Below are 22,592 nucleotides of genomic sequence, written 5' to 3'. Positions count from 1 at the left end.
GCCCAGTGCCCCCTTTCCCCAGTGCCCCTTTCCCCAGCCCAGTGTCCCTTTCCCCAGCGCAGTGCCCCTCTCCCCAGTGCCCCTTTCCCCAGTGCCCCCTTTCCCCAGCCAGTGCCCATGCTGCACTCAAAGGAGCGCCACGTGGCCCAGCTGCGATCACATGGGTAGGACTGCCGTTGCGCCTGCGCAAATTTAAACTGCGCCGAGCGAGCGCCCACGTGGGGCGTTGCGCCTGCGCTGTTTGGGCCGCGCGCGTGTTCACTTGAGGCATTGCGCCTGCGCAGCGGCAGTCTGCCGAAGGCGCTGGGACAGCCGGCCGCCATTTTTCGTGTTTCCCGCCCAGGCCCCGGCGCGATGTTGAAGAAACCGGAGCCCGTCACCCCCACCGCGGCCCCGGCCCCGCAGCCCGCCGCCCGGCCTCCGCGCTACACCTTCGGGCTGCTGCAAACACCCGGCCCCGCCGGAGGTGGAGGAGGAGATGCGGCGGCGGCGGCGGCGGCCGGGCGGAGCTCCAGCTCTTCCACCGGGCGGCCGGCCTCGGGCTCAGGCTCGGCTGCGGCCGGCAGTCACCACACGGCCAGCGGCTTCACCCCGAGCGGCGGCGGCGGCGGCTTCACCAGAGGTGTGACATGAGAGAGGCGGCTCCCCCACTCCCGCCCAGAAAAAAAGACCATCCGACGCGCGTCCACGCGCCTCACGCGGCCGCGCCACGGGTGCGCGCTCCCGCGCGGGGCAGTGTGACCAGACGCCAGTTATACTGCACCGCCCAGGTGCGGCCCGGCTGCCACTCGCCATCCCAACCCTGCACTGCCATTGGCTCCCCGCAACCATTGGGAAATTCTCATCCTTGTGTTCAACACACACCCTCCCTCTCCCTGTAACCCCCTCCCACCCTACACCCTCCCTCTCCCTGTAACCCCCTCCCACCCTACACCCCTCCCTATCCCTGTAACCCCCTACACCCTACACCCCTCCCTATCCCTGTAACCCCCTCCCACCCTACACCCCTCCCTATCCCTGTAACCCCCTCCCACCCTATACCCCTCCCTCTCCCTGTAACCCCCTCCCCCCCTACACCCTCCCTATCCCTGTAACCCCCTACACCCCTCCCTATCCCTGTAACCCCCTCCCCCCCACACCCTCCCTATCCCTGTAACCCCCTCCCCCCTACACCCTCCCTATCCCTGTAACCCCCTCCCCCCCCTACACCCTCCCTATCCCTGTAACCCCCTCCCCCCTACACCCTCCCTATCCCTGTAACCCCCTCCCCCCTACACCCTCCCCCCTACACCCTCCCTATCCCTGTAACCCCTCCCCCCTACACCCTCCCTATCCCTGTAACCCCCTCCCCCCTACACCCTCCCTATCCCTGTAACCCCCTCCCCCCCCTACACCCTCCCTATCCCTGTAACCCCCTCCCCCCCCTACACCCTCCCTATCCCTGTAACCCCCTCCCCCCCCTACACCCTCCCTATCCCTGTAACCCCCTCCCCCCTACACCCTCCCTATCCCTGTAACCCCTCCCACACTACACCCTCCCTATCCCTGTAACCCCCTCCCCCCTACACCCCTCCCTATCCCTGTAACCCCTCCCCCCTACACCCTCCCTATCCCTGTAACCCCCTCCCTATCCCTGTAACCTCCTCCCCCCCACACCCTCCCTATCCCTGTAAACCCCCTCCCCCCTACACCCTCCCTATCCCTGTAACCCCATCCCTATCCCTGTAACCTCCTCCCCCCCACACCCTCCCTATCCCTGTAACCCCCTCCCCCCTACACCCTCCCTATCCCTGTAACCACCTCCCCCCTACACCCTCCCTATCCCTGTAACCCCCTCCCCCCTACACCCTCCCTATCCCTGTAACCCCTCCCACACTACACCCTCCCTATCCCTGTAACCCCCTCCCCCCTACACCCCTCCCTATCCCTGTAACCCCTCCCCCCTACACCCTCCCTATCCCTGTAACCCCCTCCCTATCCCTGTAACCTCCTCCCCCCACACCCTCCCTATCCCTGTAAACCCCCTCCCCCCTACACCCTCCCTATCCCTGTAACCCCCTCCCTATCCCTGTAACCTCCTCCCCCCCACACCCTCCCTATCCCTGTAACCCCCTCCCCCCTACACCCTCCCTATCCCTGTAACCCCCTCCCCCCTACACCCTCCCTATCCCTGTAACCCCCTCCCCCCTACACCCTCCCTATCCCTGTAACCCCCTACACCCCTACACCCCTCCCTATCCCTGTAACCCCCTCCCCCCTACACCCTCCCTATCCCTGTAACCCCCTCCCCCCTACACCCTCCCTATCCCTGTAACCCCCTCCCCCCCACACCCTCCCTATCCCTGTAACCCCCTCCCACCCACACCCTCCCTATCCCTGTAACCCCCTCCCCCCTACACCCCTACCTATCCCTGTAACCCCCTCCCCACCACACCCTCCCTATCCCTGTAACCCCCTCCCCCCTACACCCTCCCTATCCCTGTAACCCCCTCCCCCCTACACCTATCCCTGTAACCCCCTCCCCCCTACACCTATCCCTGTAACCCCCTCCCCCCTACACCCTCCCTATCCCTGTAACCCCCTCCTCCCTACACCCCTCACTATCCCTGTAACCCCCTCCCCCCTACACCCTCCCTATCCCTGTAACCCCCTCCCCACCACACCCTCCCTATCCCTGTAACCCCCTCCCCCCTACACCCTCCCTATCCCTGTAACCCCCTCCCCACCACACCCTCCCTATCCCTGTAACCCCCTCCCCACCACACCCTCCCTATCCCTGTAACCCCCTCCCCCCTACACCCTCCCTATCCCTGTAACCCCCTCCCCACCACACCCTCCCTATCCCTGTAACCCCCTCCCCACCACACCCTCCCTATCCCTGTAACCCCCTCCCCACCACACCCTCCCTATCCCTGTAACCCCCTCCCCCCTACACCCTCCCTATCCCTGTAACCCCCTCCCCCCTACACCCTCCCTATCCCTGTAACCCCCCTCCCCCCTACACCCTCCCTATCCCTGTAACCCCCCTCCCCCCTACACCCTCCCTATCCCTGTAACCCCCTCCCCACCACACCCTCCCTATCCCTGTAACCCCCTACACCCTCCCTATCCCTGTAACCCCCTCCCCACCACACCCTCCCTATCCCTGTAACCCCTCCCACACTACACCCCTCCCTATCTCTGTAACCCCCTCCCCCCTACACCCCTCCCTATCCCTGTAACCCCCTCCCCCCTACACCCCTCCCTATCCCTGTAACCCCCTCCCCCCCACACCCTCCCTATCCCTGTAACCCCCTCCCCCCCACACCCTCCCTATCCCTGTAACCCCCTCCCACCTACACCCTCCCTATCCCTGTAAACCCCTCCCCCCTACACCCCTCCCTATCCCTGTAACCCCCTCCCACCTACACCCTCCCTATCCCTGTAACCTCCTCCCACCCTACACCCCTCCCTATCCCTGTAACCCCCTCCCACCCTACACCCCTCCCTATCCCTGTAACCCCCTCCCACCTACACCCTCCCTATCCCTGTAAACCCCTCCCCCCTACACCCCTCCCTATCCCTGTAACCTCCTCCCCCCCACACCCTCCCTATCCCTGTAACCCCTCCCCCCCTACACCCCTCCCTATCCCTGTAACCTCCTCCCCCCCACACCCTCCCTATCCCTGTAACCTCCTCCCCCCCACACCCTCCCTATCCCTGGAACCCCCTCCCCCCTACACCCCTCCCTATCCCTGTAACCCCCTCCCCCCCTACACCCTCCCTATCCCTGTAACCCCCTACACCCTCCCTATCCCTGTAACCCCCTACACCCTCCCTATCCCTGTAACCCCCTCCCCCCCTACACCCTCCCTATCCCTGAAACCCCCTCCCCCCCTACACCCTCCCTATCCCTGTAACCCCTTCCCCCCTACACCCTCCCTATCCCTGTAACCCCCTCCCCCCTACACCCTCCCTATCCCTGTAACCCCCTCCCACCCTACACCCCTCCCTATCCCTGTAACCCCCTCCCACCCTACACCCCTCCCTATCCCTGTAACCCCCTCCCACCCTACACCCCTCCCTATCCCTGTAACCCCTCCCCCCTACACCCCTCCCTATCCCTGTAACCCCTCCCCCCTACACCCCTCCCTATCCCTGTAACCTCCCTACCCCCTACACCCCTCCCTATCCCTGTAACCCCTCCCCCCTACACCCCTCCCCCCTACACCCCTCCCTATCCCTGTAACCTCCCTACCCCCTACACCCCTCCCTATCCCTGTAACCCCCTCCCCCCTACACCCTCCCTATCCCTGTAACCCCCTCCACCCTACACCCCTCCCTATCCCTGTAACCCCCTACACCCCTCCCTATCCCTGTAACCCCCCTACCCCCTACACCCCTCCCTATCCCTGTAACCCCCCTACACCCCTCCCTATCCCTGTAACCCCCTCCCACCCTACAACCCTCCCTATCCCTGTAACCCCCTCCCACCCTACACCCCTCCCTATCCCTGTAACCCCCTCCCCCCTACACCCCTCCCTATCCCTGTAAGCCCCTCCCCCCTACACCCCTCCCTATCCCTGTAACCCCCTCCCACCCTACACCCCTCCCTATCCCTGTAACCCCCTCCCACCCTACACCCCTCCCTATCCCTGTAACCCCCTCCCCCCTACACCCCTCCCTATCCCTGTAACCCCCCTACCCCCTACACCCCTCCCTATCCCTGTAACCCCCTCCCCCCTACACCCCTCCCTATCCCTGTAACCCCCCTACCCCCTACACCCCTCCCTATCCCTGTAACCCCCCTACACCCCTCCCTATCCCTTTAACCCCCTCCCACCCTACACCCCTCCCTATCCCTGTAACCCCCTACACCCTCCCTATCCCTGTAACCCCTCCCCCTACACCCTCCCTATCCCTGTAACGCCCTCCCCCCTACACCCTCCCTATCCCTGTAACCCCCTACACCCTCCCTATCCCTGTAACCCCTCCCCCCTACACCCTCCCTATCCCTGTAACCCCCTCCCCCCACACCCTCCCTATCCCTGTAACCCCCTCCCCCCTACACCCTCCCTATCCCTGTAACCCCCTCCCCCCTACACCCTCCCTATCCCTGTAACCCCCTCCCTATCCCTGTAAACCCCTCCCCCTACACCATCCCTATCCCTGTAACCCCCTCCCCCCCACACCCTCCCTATCCCTGTAAACCCCTCCCCCCTACACCCTCACTATCCCTGTAACCCCCTCCCTATCCCTGTAAACCCCTCCCCCCTACAACCTCCCTATCCCTGTAACCCCCTCCCCCCCACACCCTCCCTATCCCTGTAACCCCCTCCCCCTACACCCTCCCTATCCCTGTAACCCCCTCCCTATCCCTGTAAACCCCTCCCCCCTACACCCTCCCTATCCCTGTAACCCCCTCCCCCCCACACCCTCCCTATCCCTGTAACCCCCTCCCTATCCCTGTAACCCCCTCCCCCCACACCCTCCCTATCCCTGTAACCCCCTCCCTATCCCTGTAAACCCCTCCCCCCTACACCCTCCCTATCCCTGTAACCCCCTCCCCCCCACACCCTCCCTATCCCTGTAACCCCCTCCCTATCCCTGTAAACCCCTCCCCCCTACACACTCCCTATCCCTGTAACCCACTCCCCCCTACACCCCTCCCTATCCCTGTAACCCCCTCCCACCCTACACCCCTCCCTATCCCTGTAACCCCCTCCCCCCTACACCCTCCCTATCCCTGTAACCCCCTCCCCCCTACACCCCTCCCTATCCCTGTAACCCCCTCCCCCCTACACCCTCCCTATCCCTGTAACCCCCTCCCCCCTACACCCCTCCCTATCCCTGTAACCCCTCCCCCCCTACACCCTCCCTATCCCTGTAACCCCCTCCCCCCCACACCCTCCCTATCCCTGTAACCCCCTCCCTATCCCTGTAACCCCCTCCCCCCAAACCCTCCCTATCCCTGTAACCCCCTCCCTATCCCTGTAACCCCTCCCCCCTACACCCTCCCTATCCCTGTAACCCCCTCCCCCCCACACCCTCCCTATCCCTGTAACCCCCTCCCTATCCCTGTAAACCCCTCCCCCCTACACCCTCCCTATCCCTGTAACCCACTCCCCCCTACACCCCTCCCTATCCCTGTAACCCCCTCCCACCCTACACCCCTCCCTATCCCTGTAACCCCCTCCCCCCTACACCCTCCCTATCCCTGTAACCCCCTCCCCCCTACACCCCTCCCTATCCCTGTAACCCCCTCCCCCCTACACCCTCCCTATCCCTGTAACCCCCTCCCCCCTACACCCCTCCCTATCCCTGTAACCCCTCCCCCCCTACACCCTCCCTATCCCTGTAACCCCCTCCCCCCTACACCCTCCCTATCCCTGTAACCCCCTCCCCCCTACACCCCTCCCTATCCCTGTAACCCCCTCCCCCCTATACCCTCCCTATCCCTGTAACCCCTCCCCCCTACACCCCTCCCTATCCCTGTAACCCCCTACCCCCTACACACTCCCTATCCCTGTAACCCCCTCCACCCTACACCCTCCCTATCTCTGTAACCCCCTCCCACCCTACACCCCTCCCTATCCCTGTAACCCCTCCCCCCTACACCCCTCCCTATCCCTGTAAACCCTCCCCCCTACACCCCTCCCTATCCCTGTAACCTCCCTACCCCCTACACCGCTCCCTATCCCTGTAACCCCCTCCCCCCTACACCCCTCCCTATCCTTGTAACCCCTCCCCCCTACACCCCTCCCTATCCCTGTAACCTCCCTACCCCCTACACCCTCCCTATCCCTGTAACCCCCCTACCCCCTACACCCTCCCTATCCCTGTAACCCCCTCCACATTACACCCCTCCCTATCCCTGTAACCCCCTCCCCCCTACACCCCTCCCTATCCCTGTAACCCCCCTACACCCCTCCCTATCCCTGAAACCCCCCTACCCCCTACACCCCTCCCTATCCCTGTAACCCCCTCCCACCCTACAACCCTCCCTATCCCTGTAACCCCCTCCCACCCTACACCCCCCCTATCCCTGTAACCCCCTCCCCCCTACACCCCTCCCTATCCCTGTAACCCCCTCCCCCCTACACCCCTCCCTATCCCTGTAACCCCCTCCCACCCTACACCCCTCCCTATCCCTGTAACCCCCTCCCACCCTACACTCCTCCCTATCCCTGTAACCCCCTACACCCCTCCCTATCCCTGTAACCCCGCTACCCCCTACACCCCTCCCTATCCCTGTAACCCCCTCCCCCCTCCCCCCTACACCCCTCCCTATCCCTGTAACCCCCCCTACCCCCTACACCCCTCCCTATCCCTGTTACCCCCCTACACCCCTCCCTATCCCTTTAACCCCCTCCCACCCTACACCCCTCCCTATCCCTGTAACCCCCTACACCCTCCCTATCCCTGTAACCCCTCCCCCTACACCCTCCCTATCCCTGTAACCCCCTCCCCCCTACACCCCTCCCTATCCCTGTAACCCCCTCCAACCCTACACCCCTCCCTATCCCTGTAACCCCCTCCCACCCTACACTCCTCCCTATCCCTGTAACCCCCTACACCCCTCCCTATCCCTGTAACCCCCCTACCCCCTACACCCTCCCTATCCCTGTAACCCCTCCACCCTACACCCTCCCCATCCCTGTAACCCCCTCCCCCCCACACCCTCCCTATCCCTGTAACCCCCTCCCCCCTACACCCTCCCTATCCCTGTAACCCCCTCCCCCCTACACCCTCCCTATCCCTGTAACCCCCTCCCTATCCCTGTAAACCCCTCCCCCTACACCATCCCTATCCCTGTAACCCCCTCCCCCCCACACCCTCCCTATCCCTGTAAACCCCTCCCCCCTACACCCTCACTATCCCTGTAACCCCCTCCCTATCCCTGTAAACCCCTCCCCCCTACAACCTCCCTATCCCTGTAACCCCCTCCCCCCCACACCCTCCCTATCCCTGTAACCCCCTCCCCCCTACACCCTCCCTATCCCTGTAACCCCCTCCCTATCCCTGTAAACCCCTCCCCCCTACACCCTCCCTATCCCTGTAACCCCCTCCCCCCCACACCCTCCCTATCCCTGTAACCCCCTCCCTATCCCTGTAACCCCCTCCCCCCACACCCTCCCTATCCCTGTAACCCCCTCCCTATCCCTGTAAACCCCTCCCCCCTACACCCTCCCTATCCCTGTAACCCCCTCCCCCCCACACCCTCCCTATCCCTGCAACCCCCTCCCTATCCCTGTAAACCCCTCCCCCCTACACCCTCCCTATCCCTGTAACCCACTCCCCCCTACACCCCTCCCTATCCCTGTAACCCCCTCCCACCCTACACCCCTCCCTATCCCTGTAACCCCCTCCCCCCTACACCCTCCCTATCCCTGTAACCCCCTCCCCCCTACACCCCTCCCTATCCCTGTAACCCCCTCCCCCCTACACCCTCCCTATCCCTGTAACCCCCTCCCCCTTACACCCCTCCCTATCCCTGTAACCCCTCCCCCCCTACACCCTCCCTATCCCTGTAACCCCCTCCCCCCTACACCCTCCCTATCCCTGTAACCCCCTTCCCCCTACACCCCTCCCTATCCCTGTAACCCCCTCCCCCCTACACCCTCCCTATCTCTGTAACCCCCTCCCCCCTACACCCTCCCTATCCCTGTAACCCCCTCCCCCCTACACCCCTCCCTATCCCTGTAAGCCCCTACACCCCTCCCTATCCCTGTAACCCCCTCCCCCCTACACCCTTCCCTATCCCTGTAACCCCCTCCCCCCTACACCCTCCCTATCCCTGTAACCCCCTCCCCCCTACACCCCTCCCTATCCCTGTAACCCCCTCCCCTACACCCTCCCTATATCTGTAACCCCCTACACCCCTCCCTATCCCTGTAACCCCCTACACCCTCCCTATCCCTGTAACCCTCCCTATCCCTGTAACCCCCTCCCCCCTACACCCTCCCTATCTCTGTAACCCCCTCCCCCTACACCCCTCCCTATCCCTGTAACCCCCTCCCCCCCACACCCTCCCTATCCCTGTAACCCCCTCCCCACTACACCCCTCCCTATCCCTGTAATCCCCTCCCCCCACACCCTCCCTATCCCTGTAACCCCCTCCCCCCTACACCCCTCCCTATCCCTGTAACCCCCTCCCCCCTACACCCTCCCTATCCCTGTAACCCCCTCCCCCCTACACCCCTCCCTATCCCTGTAACCCCCTACACCCCTCCCTATCCCTGTAACCCCCTCCCCCCTACACTCTCCCTATCCCTGTAACCCCCTCCCCCCTACACCCCTCCCTATCCCTGTAACCCCCTCCCCCCTACACCCCTCCCTATCCCTGTAACCCCCTCCCCCCTACACCCCTCCCTATCCCTGTAACCCCCTCCCCCCTGCACCCTCCCTATCCCTGTAACCCCCTACACCCCTCCCTATCCCTGTAACCCCCTCCCCCTACACCCTCCCTATCTCTGTAACCCCCTACACCCCTCCCTATCCCTGTAACCCCCTACACCCTCCCTATCCCTGTAACCCCCTCCCCACTACACCCCTCCCTATCCCTGTAATCCCCTCCCCCCCACACCCTCCCTATCCCTGTAACCCCCTCCCCCCTACACCCCGCACTATCTCTGTAACCCCCTCCACCCTACACCCTCCCTATCCCTGTAACCCCCTCCCCACTACACCCCTCCCTATCCCTGTAACCCCCCCACACTCCTCCCTATCCGTGTAACCCCCTCCCCCCCACACCCTCCCTATCCCTGTAACCCCCTCCCCCTACACCCTCCCTATCCCTGTAACCCCCCCCTACTCCCCTCCCTATCCCTGTAACCCCCTCCCCCCTACACCCCTCCCTATCCCTGTAACCCCCTCCCCCCTACACCCTCCCTATCTCTGTAACCCCTCCCCCCTACACCCCTCCCTATCCCTGTAACCCCCTCCCCCTACACCCTCCCTATCTATGTAACCCCTACACACCTCCCTATCCCTGTAACCCCCTACACCCTCCCTATCCCTGTAACCCCCTCCCCTACACCTCTCCCTATCCCTGTAACCCCCTCCTCCTACACCCTCCCTATCCCTGTAACCCCCTCTCCCCTACACCTTCCCTATCTCTGTAACCCCCTACACCCCTCCCTATCCCTATAACCCCCTCCCTTCCTATCCCTGTAACCCCCTCCCCCCCTACACCCCTCCCTATCTCTGTAACCCCCTACACCCCTCCCTATCTCTGTAAACCCCTCCCCCCCCACACCCTCCCGATCTCTGTAACCCCCTACACCCCTCCCTATCTGTGTAACCCCCTCCCCCCTACACCCCTCCCTATCCCTGTAACCCCCTCCCACCCTACACCCCTCCCTATCCCTGTAACCCCCTCCCACCCTACACCCCGCCCTATCCCTGTAACCCCCTCCCCCCTACACCCCTCCCTATCCCTGTAACCCCCTCCCCCCTACACCCCTCCCTATCCCTGTAACCCCCTCCCACCCTACACCCCTCCCTATCCCTGTAACCCCCTCCCACCCTACACCCCTCCCTATCCCTGTAACCCCCTCCCCCCTACACCCCTCCCTATCCCTGTAACCCCCCTACCCCCTACACCCCTCCCTATCCCTGTAACCCCCTCCCCCCTACACCCCTCCCTATCCCTGTAACCCCCCTCCCCCCCACACCCTCCCTATCCCTGTAACCCCCTCCCCCCTACACCCTCCCTATCCCTTTAACCCCCTCCCACCCTACACCCCTCCCTATCCCTGTAACCCCCTACACCCTCCCTATCCCTGTAACCCCTCCCCCTACACCCTCCCTATCCCTGTAACCCCCTCCCCCCTACACCCTCCCTATCCCTGTAACCCCCTACACGCTCCCTATCCCTGTAACCCCTCCCCCCTACACCCTCCCTATCCCTGTAACCCCCTCCCTATCCCTGTAAACCCCTCCCCCTACACCATCCCTATCCCTGTAACCCCCTCCCCCCCACACCCTCCCTATCCCTGTAAACCCCTCCCCCCTACACCCTCACTATCCCTGTAACCCCCTCCCTATCCCTGTAACCCCCTCCCCCCTACACCCTCCCTATCCCTGTAACCCCCTCCCCCCCACACCCTCCATATCCCTGTAACCCCCTCCCTATCCCTGTAAACCCCTCCCCCCTACACCCTCCCTATCCCTGTAACCCACTCCCCCCTACACCCCTCCCTATCCCTGTAACCCCCTCCCACCCTACACCCCTCCCTATCCCTGTAACCCCCTCCCCCCTACACCCTCCCTATCCCTGTAACCCCCTCCCCCCTACACCCCTCCCTATCCCTGTAACCCCCTCCCCCCTACACCCTCCCTATCCCTGTAACCCCCTCCCCCCTACACCCCTCCCTATCCCTGTAACCCCCTCCCCCCCTACACCCTCCCTATCCCTGTAACCCCCTCCCCCCTACACCCTCCCTATCCCTGTAACCCCCTCCCCCCTACACCCCTCCCTATCCCTGTAACCCCCTCCCCCCCTACACCCTCCCTATCTCTGTAACCCCCTCCCCCCTACACCCTCCCTATCCCTGTAACCCCCTCCCCCCTACACCCCTCCCTATCCCTGTAACCCCCTACACCCCTCCCTATCCCTGTAACCCCCTCCCCCCTACACCCCTCCCTATCCCTGTAACCCCCTCCCCCCTACACCCTCCCTATCCCTGTAACCCCCTCCCCCCTACACCCCTCCCTATCCCTGTAACCCCCTCCCCTACACCCTCCCTATCTCTGTAACCCCCTACACCCCTCCCTATCCCTGTAACCCCCTACACCCTCCCTATCCCTGTAACCCCCTACACCCTCCCTATCCCTGTAACCCCCTCCCCCCTACACCCTCCCTATCTCTGTAACCCCCTCCCCCTACACCCCTCCCTATCCCTGTAACCCCCTCCCCCCCACACCCTCCCTATCCCTGTAACCCCCTCCCCACTACACCCCTCCCTATCCCTGTAATCCCCTCCCCCCCACACCCTCCCTATCCCTGTAACCCCCTCCCCCCTACACCCCTCCCTATCCCTGTAACCCCCTCCCCCCTACACCCTCCCTATCCCTGTAACCCCCTCCCCCCTACACCCCTCCCTATCCCTGTAACCCCCTACACCCCTCCCTATCCCTGTAACCCCCTCCCCCCTACACCCTCCCTATCCCTGTAACCCCCTCCCCCCTACACCCCTCCCTATCCCTGTAACCCCCTCCCCCCTACACCCCTACCTATCCCTGTAACCCCCTCCCCCCTGCACCCTCCCTATCCCTGTAACCCCCTACGCCCCTCCCTATCCCTGTAACCCCCTCCCCCTACACCCTCCCTATCTCTGTAACCCCCTACACCCCTCCCTATCCCTGTAACCCCCTACACCCTGCCTATCCCTGTAACCCCCTCCCCACTACACCCCTCCCTATCCCTGTAATCCCCTCCCCCCCACACCCTCCCTATCCCTGTAACCCCCTCCCCCCTACACCCCACCCTATCTCTGTAACCCCCTCCACCCTACACCCTCCCTATCCCTGTAACCCCCTCCCCACTACACCCCTCCCTATCCCTGTAACGCCACCACACTCCTCCCTATCCGTGTAACCCCCTCCCCCCCACACCCTCCCTATCCCTGTAACCCCCTCCCCCTACACCCTCCCTATCCCTGTAACCCCCCCCTACACCCCTCCCTATCCCTGTAACCCCCTCCCCCCTACACCCCTCCCTATCCCTGTAACCCCCTCCCCCCTACACCCTCCCTATCTCTGTAACCCCTCCCCCCTACACCCCTCCCTATCCCTGTAACCCCCTCCCCCTACACCCTCCCTATCCCTGTAACCCCCTCCCCACTACACCCCTCCCTATCCCTGTAACCCCCCCACACTCCTCCCTATCCGTGTAACCCCCTCCCCCCCACACCCTCCCTATCCCTGTAACCCCCTCCCCCTACACCCCTCCCTATCCCTGTAACCCCCTACACCCTCCCTATCCCTGTAACCCCCTCCCCACTACACCCCTCCCTATCCCTGTAATCCCCTCCCCCCCACACCCTCCCTATCCCTGTAACCCCCTCCCCCCTACACCCCACCCTATCTCTGTAACCCCCTCCACCCTACACCCTCCCTATCCCTGTAACCCCCTCCCCACTACACCCCTCCCTATCCCTGTAACCCCCCCACACTCCTCCCTATCCGTGTAACCCCCTCCCCCCCCACACCCTCCCTATCCCTGTAACCCCCTCCCCCTACACCCTCCCTATCCCTGTAACCCCCCCCTACACCCCTCCCTTTCCCTGTAACCTCCTCCCCCCTACACCCCTCCCTATCCCTGTAACCCCCTCCCCCCTACACCCTCCCTATCTCTGTAACCCCTCCCCCCTACACCCCTCCCTATCCCTGTAACCCCCTCCCCCTACACCCTCCCTATCCCTGTAACCCCCTCCCCCCTACACCCTCCCTATCCCTGTAACCCCCTCCCCCCTACACCCTCCCTATCCCTGTAACCCCCTCCCCCCTACACCCTCCCTATCCCTGTAACCCCCTCCCTATCCCTGTAAACCCCTCCCCCTACACCATCCCTATCCCTGTAACCCCCTCCCCCCCACACCCTCCCTATCCCTGTAACCCCCTCCCCCCTACACCCTCCCTATCCCTGTAACCCCCTACACCCTCCCTATCCCTGTAACCCCTCCCCCCTACACACTCCCTATCCCTGTAACCCCCTCCCCCCCACACCCTCCCTATCCCTGTATCCCCCTGCCCCCTACACCCTCCCTATCCCTGTAACCCCCTACACCCTCCCTATCCCTGTAACCCCCTCCCTATCCCTGTAAACCCCTCCCCCTACACCATCCCTATCCCTGTAACCCCCTCCCCCCCACACCCTCCCTATCCCTGTAAACCCCTCCCCCCTACACCCTCACTATCCCTGTAACCCCCTCCCTATCCCTGTCAACCCCTCCCCCCTACAACCTCCCTATCCCTGTAACCCCCTCCCCCCCACACCCTCCCTATCCCTGTAACCCCCTCCCCCTACACCCTCACTATCCCTGTAACCCCCTCCCTATCCCTGTCAACCCCTCCCCCCTACAACCTCCCTATCCCTGTAACCCCCTCCCCCCCACACCCTCCCTATCCCTGTAACCCCCTCCCCCTACACCCTCCCTATCCCTGTAACCCCCTCCCTATCCCTGTAAACCCCTCCCCTCTACACCCTCCCTATCCCTGTAACCCCCTCCCCCCCCACACCCTCCCTATCCCTGTAAACCCCTCCCCCCTACACCCTCCCTATCCCTGTAACCCCCTCCCCCCCACACCCTCCCTATCCCTGTAACCCCCTCCCTATCCCTGTAAACCCCTCCCCCCTACACCCTCCCTATCCCTGTAACCCCCTCCCCCCCACACCCTCCCTATCCCTGTAACCCCCTCCCTATCCCTGTAAACCCCTCCCCCCTACACCCTCCCTATCCCTGTAACCCACTCCCCCCTACACCCCTCCCTATCCCTGTAACCCCCTCCCACCCTACACCCCTCCCTATCCCTGTAACCCCCTCCACCCTACACCCTCCCTATCCCTGTAACCCCCTCCCCCCTACACCCCTCCCTATCCCTGTAACCCCCTCCCCCCTACACCCTCCCTATCCCTGTAACCCCCCCCCCCTACACCCCTCCCTATCCCTGTAACCCCCTCCCCCCCTACACCCTCCCTATCCCTGTAACCCCCTCCCCCTACACCCTCCCTATCCCTGTAACCCCCTCCCCCCTACACCCCTCCCTATCCCTGTAACCCCCTCCCCCCTACACCCTCCCTATCTCTGTAACCCCCTCCCCCCTACCCCCTCCCTATCCCTGTAACCCCCTCCCCCCTACACCCCTCCCTATCCCTGTAACCCCCTACACCCCTCCCTATCCCTGTAACCCCCTACACCCCTCCCTATCCCTGTAACCCCCTCCCCCCTACACCCCTCCCTATCCCTGTAACCCCCTCCCCCCTACACCCTCCTTATCCCTGTAACCCCCTCCCCCCTACACCCCTCCCTATCCCTGTAACCCCCTCCCCTACACCCTCCCTATCTCTGTAACCCCCTACACCCCTCCCTATCCCTGTAACCCCCTACACTCTCCCTATCCCTGTAACCCCCTACACCCTCCCTATCCCTGTAACCCCCTCCCCCCTACACCCTCCCTATCTCTGTAACCCCCTCCCCCTACACCCCTCCCTATCCATGTAACCCCCTCCCCCCCACACCCTCCCTATCCCTGTAACCCCCTCCCCACTACACCCCTCCCTATCCCTGTAATCCCCTCCCCCCCACACCCTCCCTATCCCTGTAACCCCCTCCCCCCTACACCCCTCCCTATCCCTGTAACCCCCTCCCCCCTACACCCCTCCCTATCCCTGTAACCCCCTACACCCCTCCCTATCCCTGTAACCCCCTCCCCCCCACACCCTCCCTATCCCTGTAACCCCCTCCCCCCCTACACCCTCCCTATCCCTGTAACCCCCTACACCCCTACACCCCTCCCTATCCCTGTAACCCCCTCCCCCCTACACCCTCCCTATCCCTGTAACCCCCTCCCCCCTACACCCTCCCTATCCCTGTAACCCCCTCCCCCCTACACCTATCCCTGTAACCCCCTCCCCCCTACACCTATCCCTGTAACCCCCTCCCCCCTACACCCTCCCTATCCCTGTAACCCCCTCCTCCCTACACCCCTCCCTATCCCTGTAACCCCCTCCCCCCTACACCCTCCCTATCCCTGTAACCCCCTCCCCACCACACCCTTCCTATCCCTGTAACCCCCTCCCCCCTACACCCTCCCTATCCCTGTAACCCCCTCCCCACCACACCCTACCTATCCCTGTAACCCCCTCCCCACCACACCCTCCCTATCCCTGTAACCCCCTCCCCCCTACACCCTCCCTATCCCTGTAACCCCCTCCCCACCACACCCTCCCTATCCCTGTAACCCCCTCCCCACCACACCCTCCCTATCCCTGTAACCCCCTCCCCACCACACCCTCCCTATCCCTGTAACCCCCTCCCCCCTACACCCTCCCTATCCCTGTAACCCCCTCCCCCCTACACCCTCCCTATCCCTGTAACCCCCCTCCCCCCTACACCCTCCCTATCCCTGTAACCCCCCTCCCCCCTACACCCTCCCTATCCCTGTAACCCCCTCCCCACCACACCCTCCCTATCCCTGTAACCCCCTCCCCCCTACACCCTCCCTATCCCTGTAACCCCCTCCCCACCACACCCTCCCTATCCCTGTAACCCCTCCCACACTACACCCCTCCCTATCTCTGTAACCCCCTCCCCCCTACACCCCTCCCTATCCCTGTAACCCCCTCCCCCCTACACCCCTCCCTATCCCTGTAACCCCCTCCCCCCCACACCCTCCCTATCCCTGTAACCCCCTCCCCCCTACACCCTCCCTATCCCTGTAACCCCCTCCCACCTACACCCTCCCTATCCCTGTAAACCCCTCCCCCCTACACCCCTCCCTATCCCTGTAACCCCCTCCCACCTACACCCTCCCTATCCCTGTAACCTCCTCCCACCCTACACCCCTCCCTATCCCTGTAACCCCCTCCCACCCTACACCCCTCCCTATCCCTGTAACCCCCTCCCACCTACACCCTCCCTATCCCTGTAAACCCCTCCCCCCTACACCCCTCCCTATCCCTGTAACCTCCTCCCCCCCACACCCTCCCTATCCCTGTAACCCCTCCCCCCCTACACCCCTCCCTATCCCTGTAACCTCCTCCCCCCCACACCCTCCCTATCCCTGTAACCTCCTCCCCCCCACACCCTCCCTATCCCTGGAACCCCCTCCCCCCTACACCCCTCCCTATCCCTGTAACCCCCTCCCCCCCTACACCCTCCCTATCCCTGTAACCCCCTACACCCTCCCTATCCCTGTAACCCCCTACACCCTCCCTATCCCTGTAACCCCCTCCCCCCCTACACCCTCCCTATCCCTGAAACCCCCTCCCCCCCTACACCCTCCCTATCCCTGTAACCCCTTCCCCCCTACACCCTCCCTATCCCTGTAACCCCCTCCCCCCTACACCCTCCCTATCCCTGTAACCCCCTCCCACCCTACACCCCTCCCTATCCCTGTAACCCCCTCCCACCCCTCCCTATCCCTGTAACCCCCTCCCACCCTACACCCCTCCCTATCCCTGTAACCCCTCCCCCCTACACCCCTCCCTATCCCTGTAACCCCTCCCCCCTACACCCCTCCCTATCCCTGTAACCTCCCTACCCCCTACACCCCTCCCTATCCCTGTAACCCCTCCCCCCTACACCCCTCCCTATCCCTGTAACCTCCCTACCCCCTACACCCCTCCCTATCCCTGTAACCCCCTCCCCCCTACACCCCTCCCTATCCCTGTAACCTCCCTACCCCCTACACCCTCCCTATCCCTGTAACCCCCCTACCCCCTACACCCTCCCTATCCCTGTAACCCCCTCCACCCTACAGCCCTCCCTATCCCTGTAACCCCCTACACCCCTCCCTATCCCTGTAACCCCCCTACCCCCTACACCCCTCCCTATCCCTGTAACCCCCCTACACCCCTCCCTATCCCTGTAACCCCCTCCCACCCTACAACCCTCCCTATCCCTGTAACCCCCTCCCACCCTACACCCCTCCCTATCCCTGTAACCCCCTCCCTCCCGCCCCCTACACCCCTCCCTATCCCTGTAAGCCCCTCCCCCCTACACCCCTCCCTATCCCTGTAAGCCCCTCCCACCCTACACCCCTCCCTATCCCTGTAACCCCCTCCCACCCTACACCCCTCCCTATCCCTGTAACCCCCTCCCCCCTACACCCCTCCCTATCCCTGTAACCCCCCTACCCCCTACACCCCTCCCTATCCCTGTAACCCCCTCCCCCCTACACCCCTCCCTATCCCTGTAACCCCCCTACCCCCTACACCCCTCCCTATCCCTGTAACCCCCCTACACCCCTCCCTATCCCTTTAACCCCCTCCCACCCTACACCCCTCCCTATCCCTGTAACCCCCTACAACCTCCCTATCCCTGTAACCCCTCCCCCTACACCCTCCCTATCCCTGTAACCCCCTCCCCCCTACACCCTCCCTATCCCTGTAACCCCCTACACCCTCCCTATCCCTGTAACCCCTCCCCCCTACACCCTCCCTATCCCTGTAACCCCCTCCCCCCCACACCCTCCCTATCCCTGTAACCCCCTCCCCCCTACACCCTCCCTATCCCTGTAACCCCCTCCCCCCTACACCCTCCCTATCCCTGTAACCCCCTCCCTATCCCTGTAAACCCCTCCCCCTACACCATCCCTATCCCTGTAACCCCCTCCCCCCCACACCCTCCCTATCCCTGTAAACCCCTCCCCCCTACACCCTCACTATCCCTGTAACCCCCTCCCTATCCCTGTAAACCCCTCCCCCCTACAACCTCCCTATCCCTGTAACCCCCTCCCCCCCACACCCTCCCTATCCCTGTAACCCCCTCCCCCCTACACCCTCCCTATCCCTGTAACCCCCTACACCCTCCCTATCCCTGTAAACCCCTCCCCCCTACACCCTCCCTATCCCTGTAACCCCCTCCCCCCCACACCCTCCCTATCCCTGTAACCCCCTCCCTATCCCTGTAACCCCCTCCCCCCACACCCTCCCTATCCCTGTAACCCCCTCCCTATCCCTGTAAACCCCTCCCCCCTACACCCTCCCTATCCCTGTAACCCCCTCCCCCCCACACCCTCCCTATCCCTGTAACCCCCTCCCTATCCCTGTAAACCCCTCCCCCCTACACCCTCCCTATCCCTGTAACCCACTCCCCCCTACACCCCTCCCTATCCCTGTAACCCCCTCCCACCCTACACCCCTCCCTATCCCTGTAACCCCCTCCCCCCTACACCCTCCCTATCCCTGTAACCCTCTCCCCCCTACACCTCTCCCTATCCCTGTAACCCCCTCCCCCCTACACCCTCCCTATCCCTGTAACCCCCTCCCCCCTACACCCCTCCCTATCCCTGTAACCCCTCCCCCCCTACACCCTCCCTATCCCTGTAACCCCCTCCCCCCCACACCCTCCCTATCCCTGTAACCCCCTCCCTATCCCTGTAACCCCCTCCCTATCCCTGTAACCCCCTCCCCCCAAACCCTCCCTATCCCTGTAACCCCCTCCCTATCCCTGTAACCCCTCCCCCCTACACCCTCCCTATCCCTGTAACCCCCTCCCCCCCACACCCTCCCTATCCCTGTAACCCCCTCCCTATCCCTGTAAACCCCTCCCCCCTACACCCTCCCTATCCCTGTAACCCACTCCCCCCTACACCCCTCCCTATCCCTGTAACCCCCTCCCACCCTACACCCCTCCCTATCCCTGTAACCCCCTCCCCCCTACACCCTCCCTATCCCTGTAACCCCCTCCCCCCTACACCCCTCCCTATCCCTGTAACCCCCTCCCCCCTACACCCTCCCTATCCCTGTAACCCCCTCCCCCCTACACCCCTCCCTATCCCTGTAACCCCTCCCCCCCTACACCCTCCCTATCCCTGTAACCCCCTCCCCCCTACACCCTCCCTATCCCTGTAACCCCCTCCCCCCTACACCCCTCCCTATCCCTGTAACCCCCTCCCCCCTATACTCTCCCTATCCCTGTAACCCCTCCCCCCTACACCCCTCCCTATCCCTGTAACCCCCTACCCCCTACACACTCCCTATCCCTGTAACCCCCTCCACCCTACACCCTCCCTATCTCTGTAACCCCCTCCCACCCTACACCCCTCCCTATCCCTGTAACCCCTCCCCCCTACACCCCTCCCTATCCCTGTAAACCCTCCCCCCTACACCCCTCCCTATCCCTGTAACCTCCCTACCCCCTACACCGCTCCCTATCCCTGTAACCCCCTCCCCCCTACACCCCTCCCTATCCCTGTAACCCCTCCCCCCTACACCCCTCCCTATCCCTGTAACCTCCCTACCCCCTACACCCTCCCTATCCCTGTAACCCCCCTACCCCCTACACCCTCCCTATCCCTGTAACCCCCTCCACATTACACCCCTCCCTGTCCCTGTAACCCCCTCCCCCCTACACCCCTCCCTATCCCTGTAACCCCCCTACACCCCTCCCTATCCCTGAAACCCCCCTACCCCCTACACCCCTCCCTATCCCTGTAACCCCCTCCCACCCTACAACCCTCCCTATCCCTGTAACCCCCTCCCACCCTACACCCCTCCCTATCCCTGTAACCCCCTCCCCCCTACACCCCTCCCTATCCCTGTAACCCCCTCCCCCCTACACCCCTCCCTATCCCTGTAACCCCCTCCCACCCTACACCCCTCCCTATCCCTGTAACCCCCTCCCACCCTACACTCCTCCCTATCCCTGTAACCCCCTACACCCCTCCCTATCCCTGTAACCCCCCTACCCCCTACACCACTCCCTATCCCTGTAACCCCCTCCCCCCTACACCCCTCACTATCCCTGTAACCCCCCTACCACCTACACCCCTCCCTATCCCTGTTACCCCCCTACTCCCCTCCCTATCCCTTTAACCCCCTCCCACCCTACACCCCTCCCTATCCCTGTAACCCCCTACACCCTCCCTATCCCTGTAACCCCTCCCCCTACACCCTCCCTATCCCTGTAACCCCCTCCCCCCTACACCCCTCCCTATCCCTGTAACCCCCTCCAACCCTACACCCCTCCCTATCCCTGTAACCCCCTCCCACCCTACACTCCTCCCTATCCCTGTAACCCCCTACACCCCTCCCTATCCCTGTAACCCCCCTACCCCCTACACCCTCCCTATCCCTGTAACCCCTCCCCCCTACACCCTCCCCATCCCTGTAACCCCCTCCCCCCCACACCCTCCCTATCCCTGTAACCCCCTCCCCCCTACACCCTCCCTATCCCTGTAACCCCCTCCCCCCTACACCCTCCCTATCCCTGTAACCCCCTCCCTATCCCTGTAAACCCCTCCCCCTACACCATCCCTATCCCTGTAACCCCCTCCCCCCCACACCCTCCCTATCCCTGTAAACCCCTCCCCCCTACACCCTCACTATCCCTGTAACCCCCTCCCTATCCCTGTAAACCCCTCCCCCCTACAACCTCCCTATCCCTGTAACCCCCTCCCCCCCACACCCTCCCTATCCCTGTAACCCCCTCCCCCCTACACCCTCCCTATCCCTGTAACCCCCTCCCTATCCCTGTAAACCCCTCCCCCCTACACCCTCCCTATCCCTGTAATCCCCTCCCCCCCACACCCTCCCTATCCCTGTAAACCGCTACACCCTCCCTATCCCTGTAACCCCCTCCCCCCACACCCTCCCTATCCCTGTAACCCCCTCCCTATCCCTGTAAACCCCTCCCCCCTACACCCTCCCTATCCCTGTAACCCCCTCCCCCCCACACCCTCCCTATCCCTGCAACCCCCTCCCTATCCCTGTAAACCCCTCCCCCCTACACCCTCCCTATCCCTGTAACCCACTCCCCCCTACACCCCTCCCTATCCCTGTAACCCCCTCCCACCCTACACCCCTCCCTATCCCTGTAACCCCCTCCCCCCTACACCCTCCCTATCCCTGTAACCCCCTCCCCCCTACACCCCTCCCTATCCCTGTAACCCCCTCCCCCCTACACCCTCCCTATCCCTGTAACCCCCTCCCCCTTACACCCCTCCCTATCCCTGTAACCCCTCCCCCCCTACACCCTCCCTATCCCTGTAACCCCCTCCCCCCTACACCCTCCCTATCCCTGTAACCCCCTTCCCCCTACACCCCTCCCTATCCCTGTAACCCCCTCCCCCCTACACCCTCCCTATCTCTGTAACCCCCTCCCCCCTACACCCTCCCTATCCCTGTAACCCCCTCCCCCCTACACCCCTCCCTATCCCTGTAAGCCCCTACACCCTCCCTATCCCTGTAACCCCCTCCCCCCTACACCCCTCCCTATCCCTGTAACCCCCTCCCCTACACCCTCCCTATATCTGTAACCCCCTACACCCCTCCCTATCCCTGTAACCCCCTACACCCTCCCTATCCCTGTAACCCCCTACACCCTCCCTATCCCTGTAACCCCCTCCCCCCTACACCCTCCCTATCTCTGTAACCCCCTCCCCCTACACCCCTCCCTATCCCTGTAACCCCCTCCCCCCCACACCCTCCCTATCCCTGTAACCCCCTCCCCACTACACCCCTCCCTATCCCTGTAATCCCCTCCCCCCACACCCTCCCTATCCCTGTAACCCCCTCCCCCCTACACCCCTCCCTATCCCTGTAACCCCCTCCCCCCTACACCCTCCCTATCCCTGTAACCCCCTCCCCCCTACACCCCTCCCTATCCCTGTAACCCCCTACACCCCTCCCTATCCCTGTAACCCCCTCCCCCCTACACCCTCCCTATCCCTGTAACCCCCTCCCCCCTACACCCCTCCCTATCCCTGTAACCCCCTCCCCCCTACACCCCTCCCTATCCCTGTAACCCCCTCCCCCCTACACCCCTCCCTATCCCTGTAACCCCCTCCCCCCTGCACCCTCCCTATCCCTGTAACCCCCTACACCCCTCACTATCCCTGTAACCCCCTCCCCCTACATCCTCCCTATCTCTGTAACCCCCTAC

At 63.7% G+C, this 22,592-nt stretch overlaps 1 protein-coding gene across 3 annotated transcripts in view; it reads left to right on the top strand.

Annotated features, from left to right (window-relative positions):
• Positions 1–235: 235 nt before the first annotated feature.
• The window catches only part of msh4 (mutS homolog 4), a 133,179-nt gene continuing 110,822 nt past the window's right edge, over positions 236–22,592 (top strand). For 2 of the 3 annotated variants that reach the window (XM_070886454.1, XM_070886453.1), the window contains exon 1: positions 239–622. In XM_070886454.1, coding sequence (XP_070742555.1) covers positions 355–622 — 268 coding nt within the window. In that variant the 5' untranslated portion in view covers positions 239–354. Of the gene's footprint in view, positions 623–22,592 lie in introns of all 3 variants that reach the window. The other variant, XM_070886456.1, reaches the window with a different exon arrangement.

The sequence above is a fragment of the Pristiophorus japonicus genome, chromosome 8 (assembly GCF_044704955.1).
Source record: "Pristiophorus japonicus isolate sPriJap1 chromosome 8, sPriJap1.hap1, whole genome shotgun sequence".
Classification (NCBI taxonomy): Eukaryota; Metazoa; Chordata; class Chondrichthyes; family Pristiophoridae; genus Pristiophorus; species Pristiophorus japonicus.
Note: the sequence above shows the minus strand (reverse complement) of the source record. Positions and strands in the feature narration are given on the sequence as shown.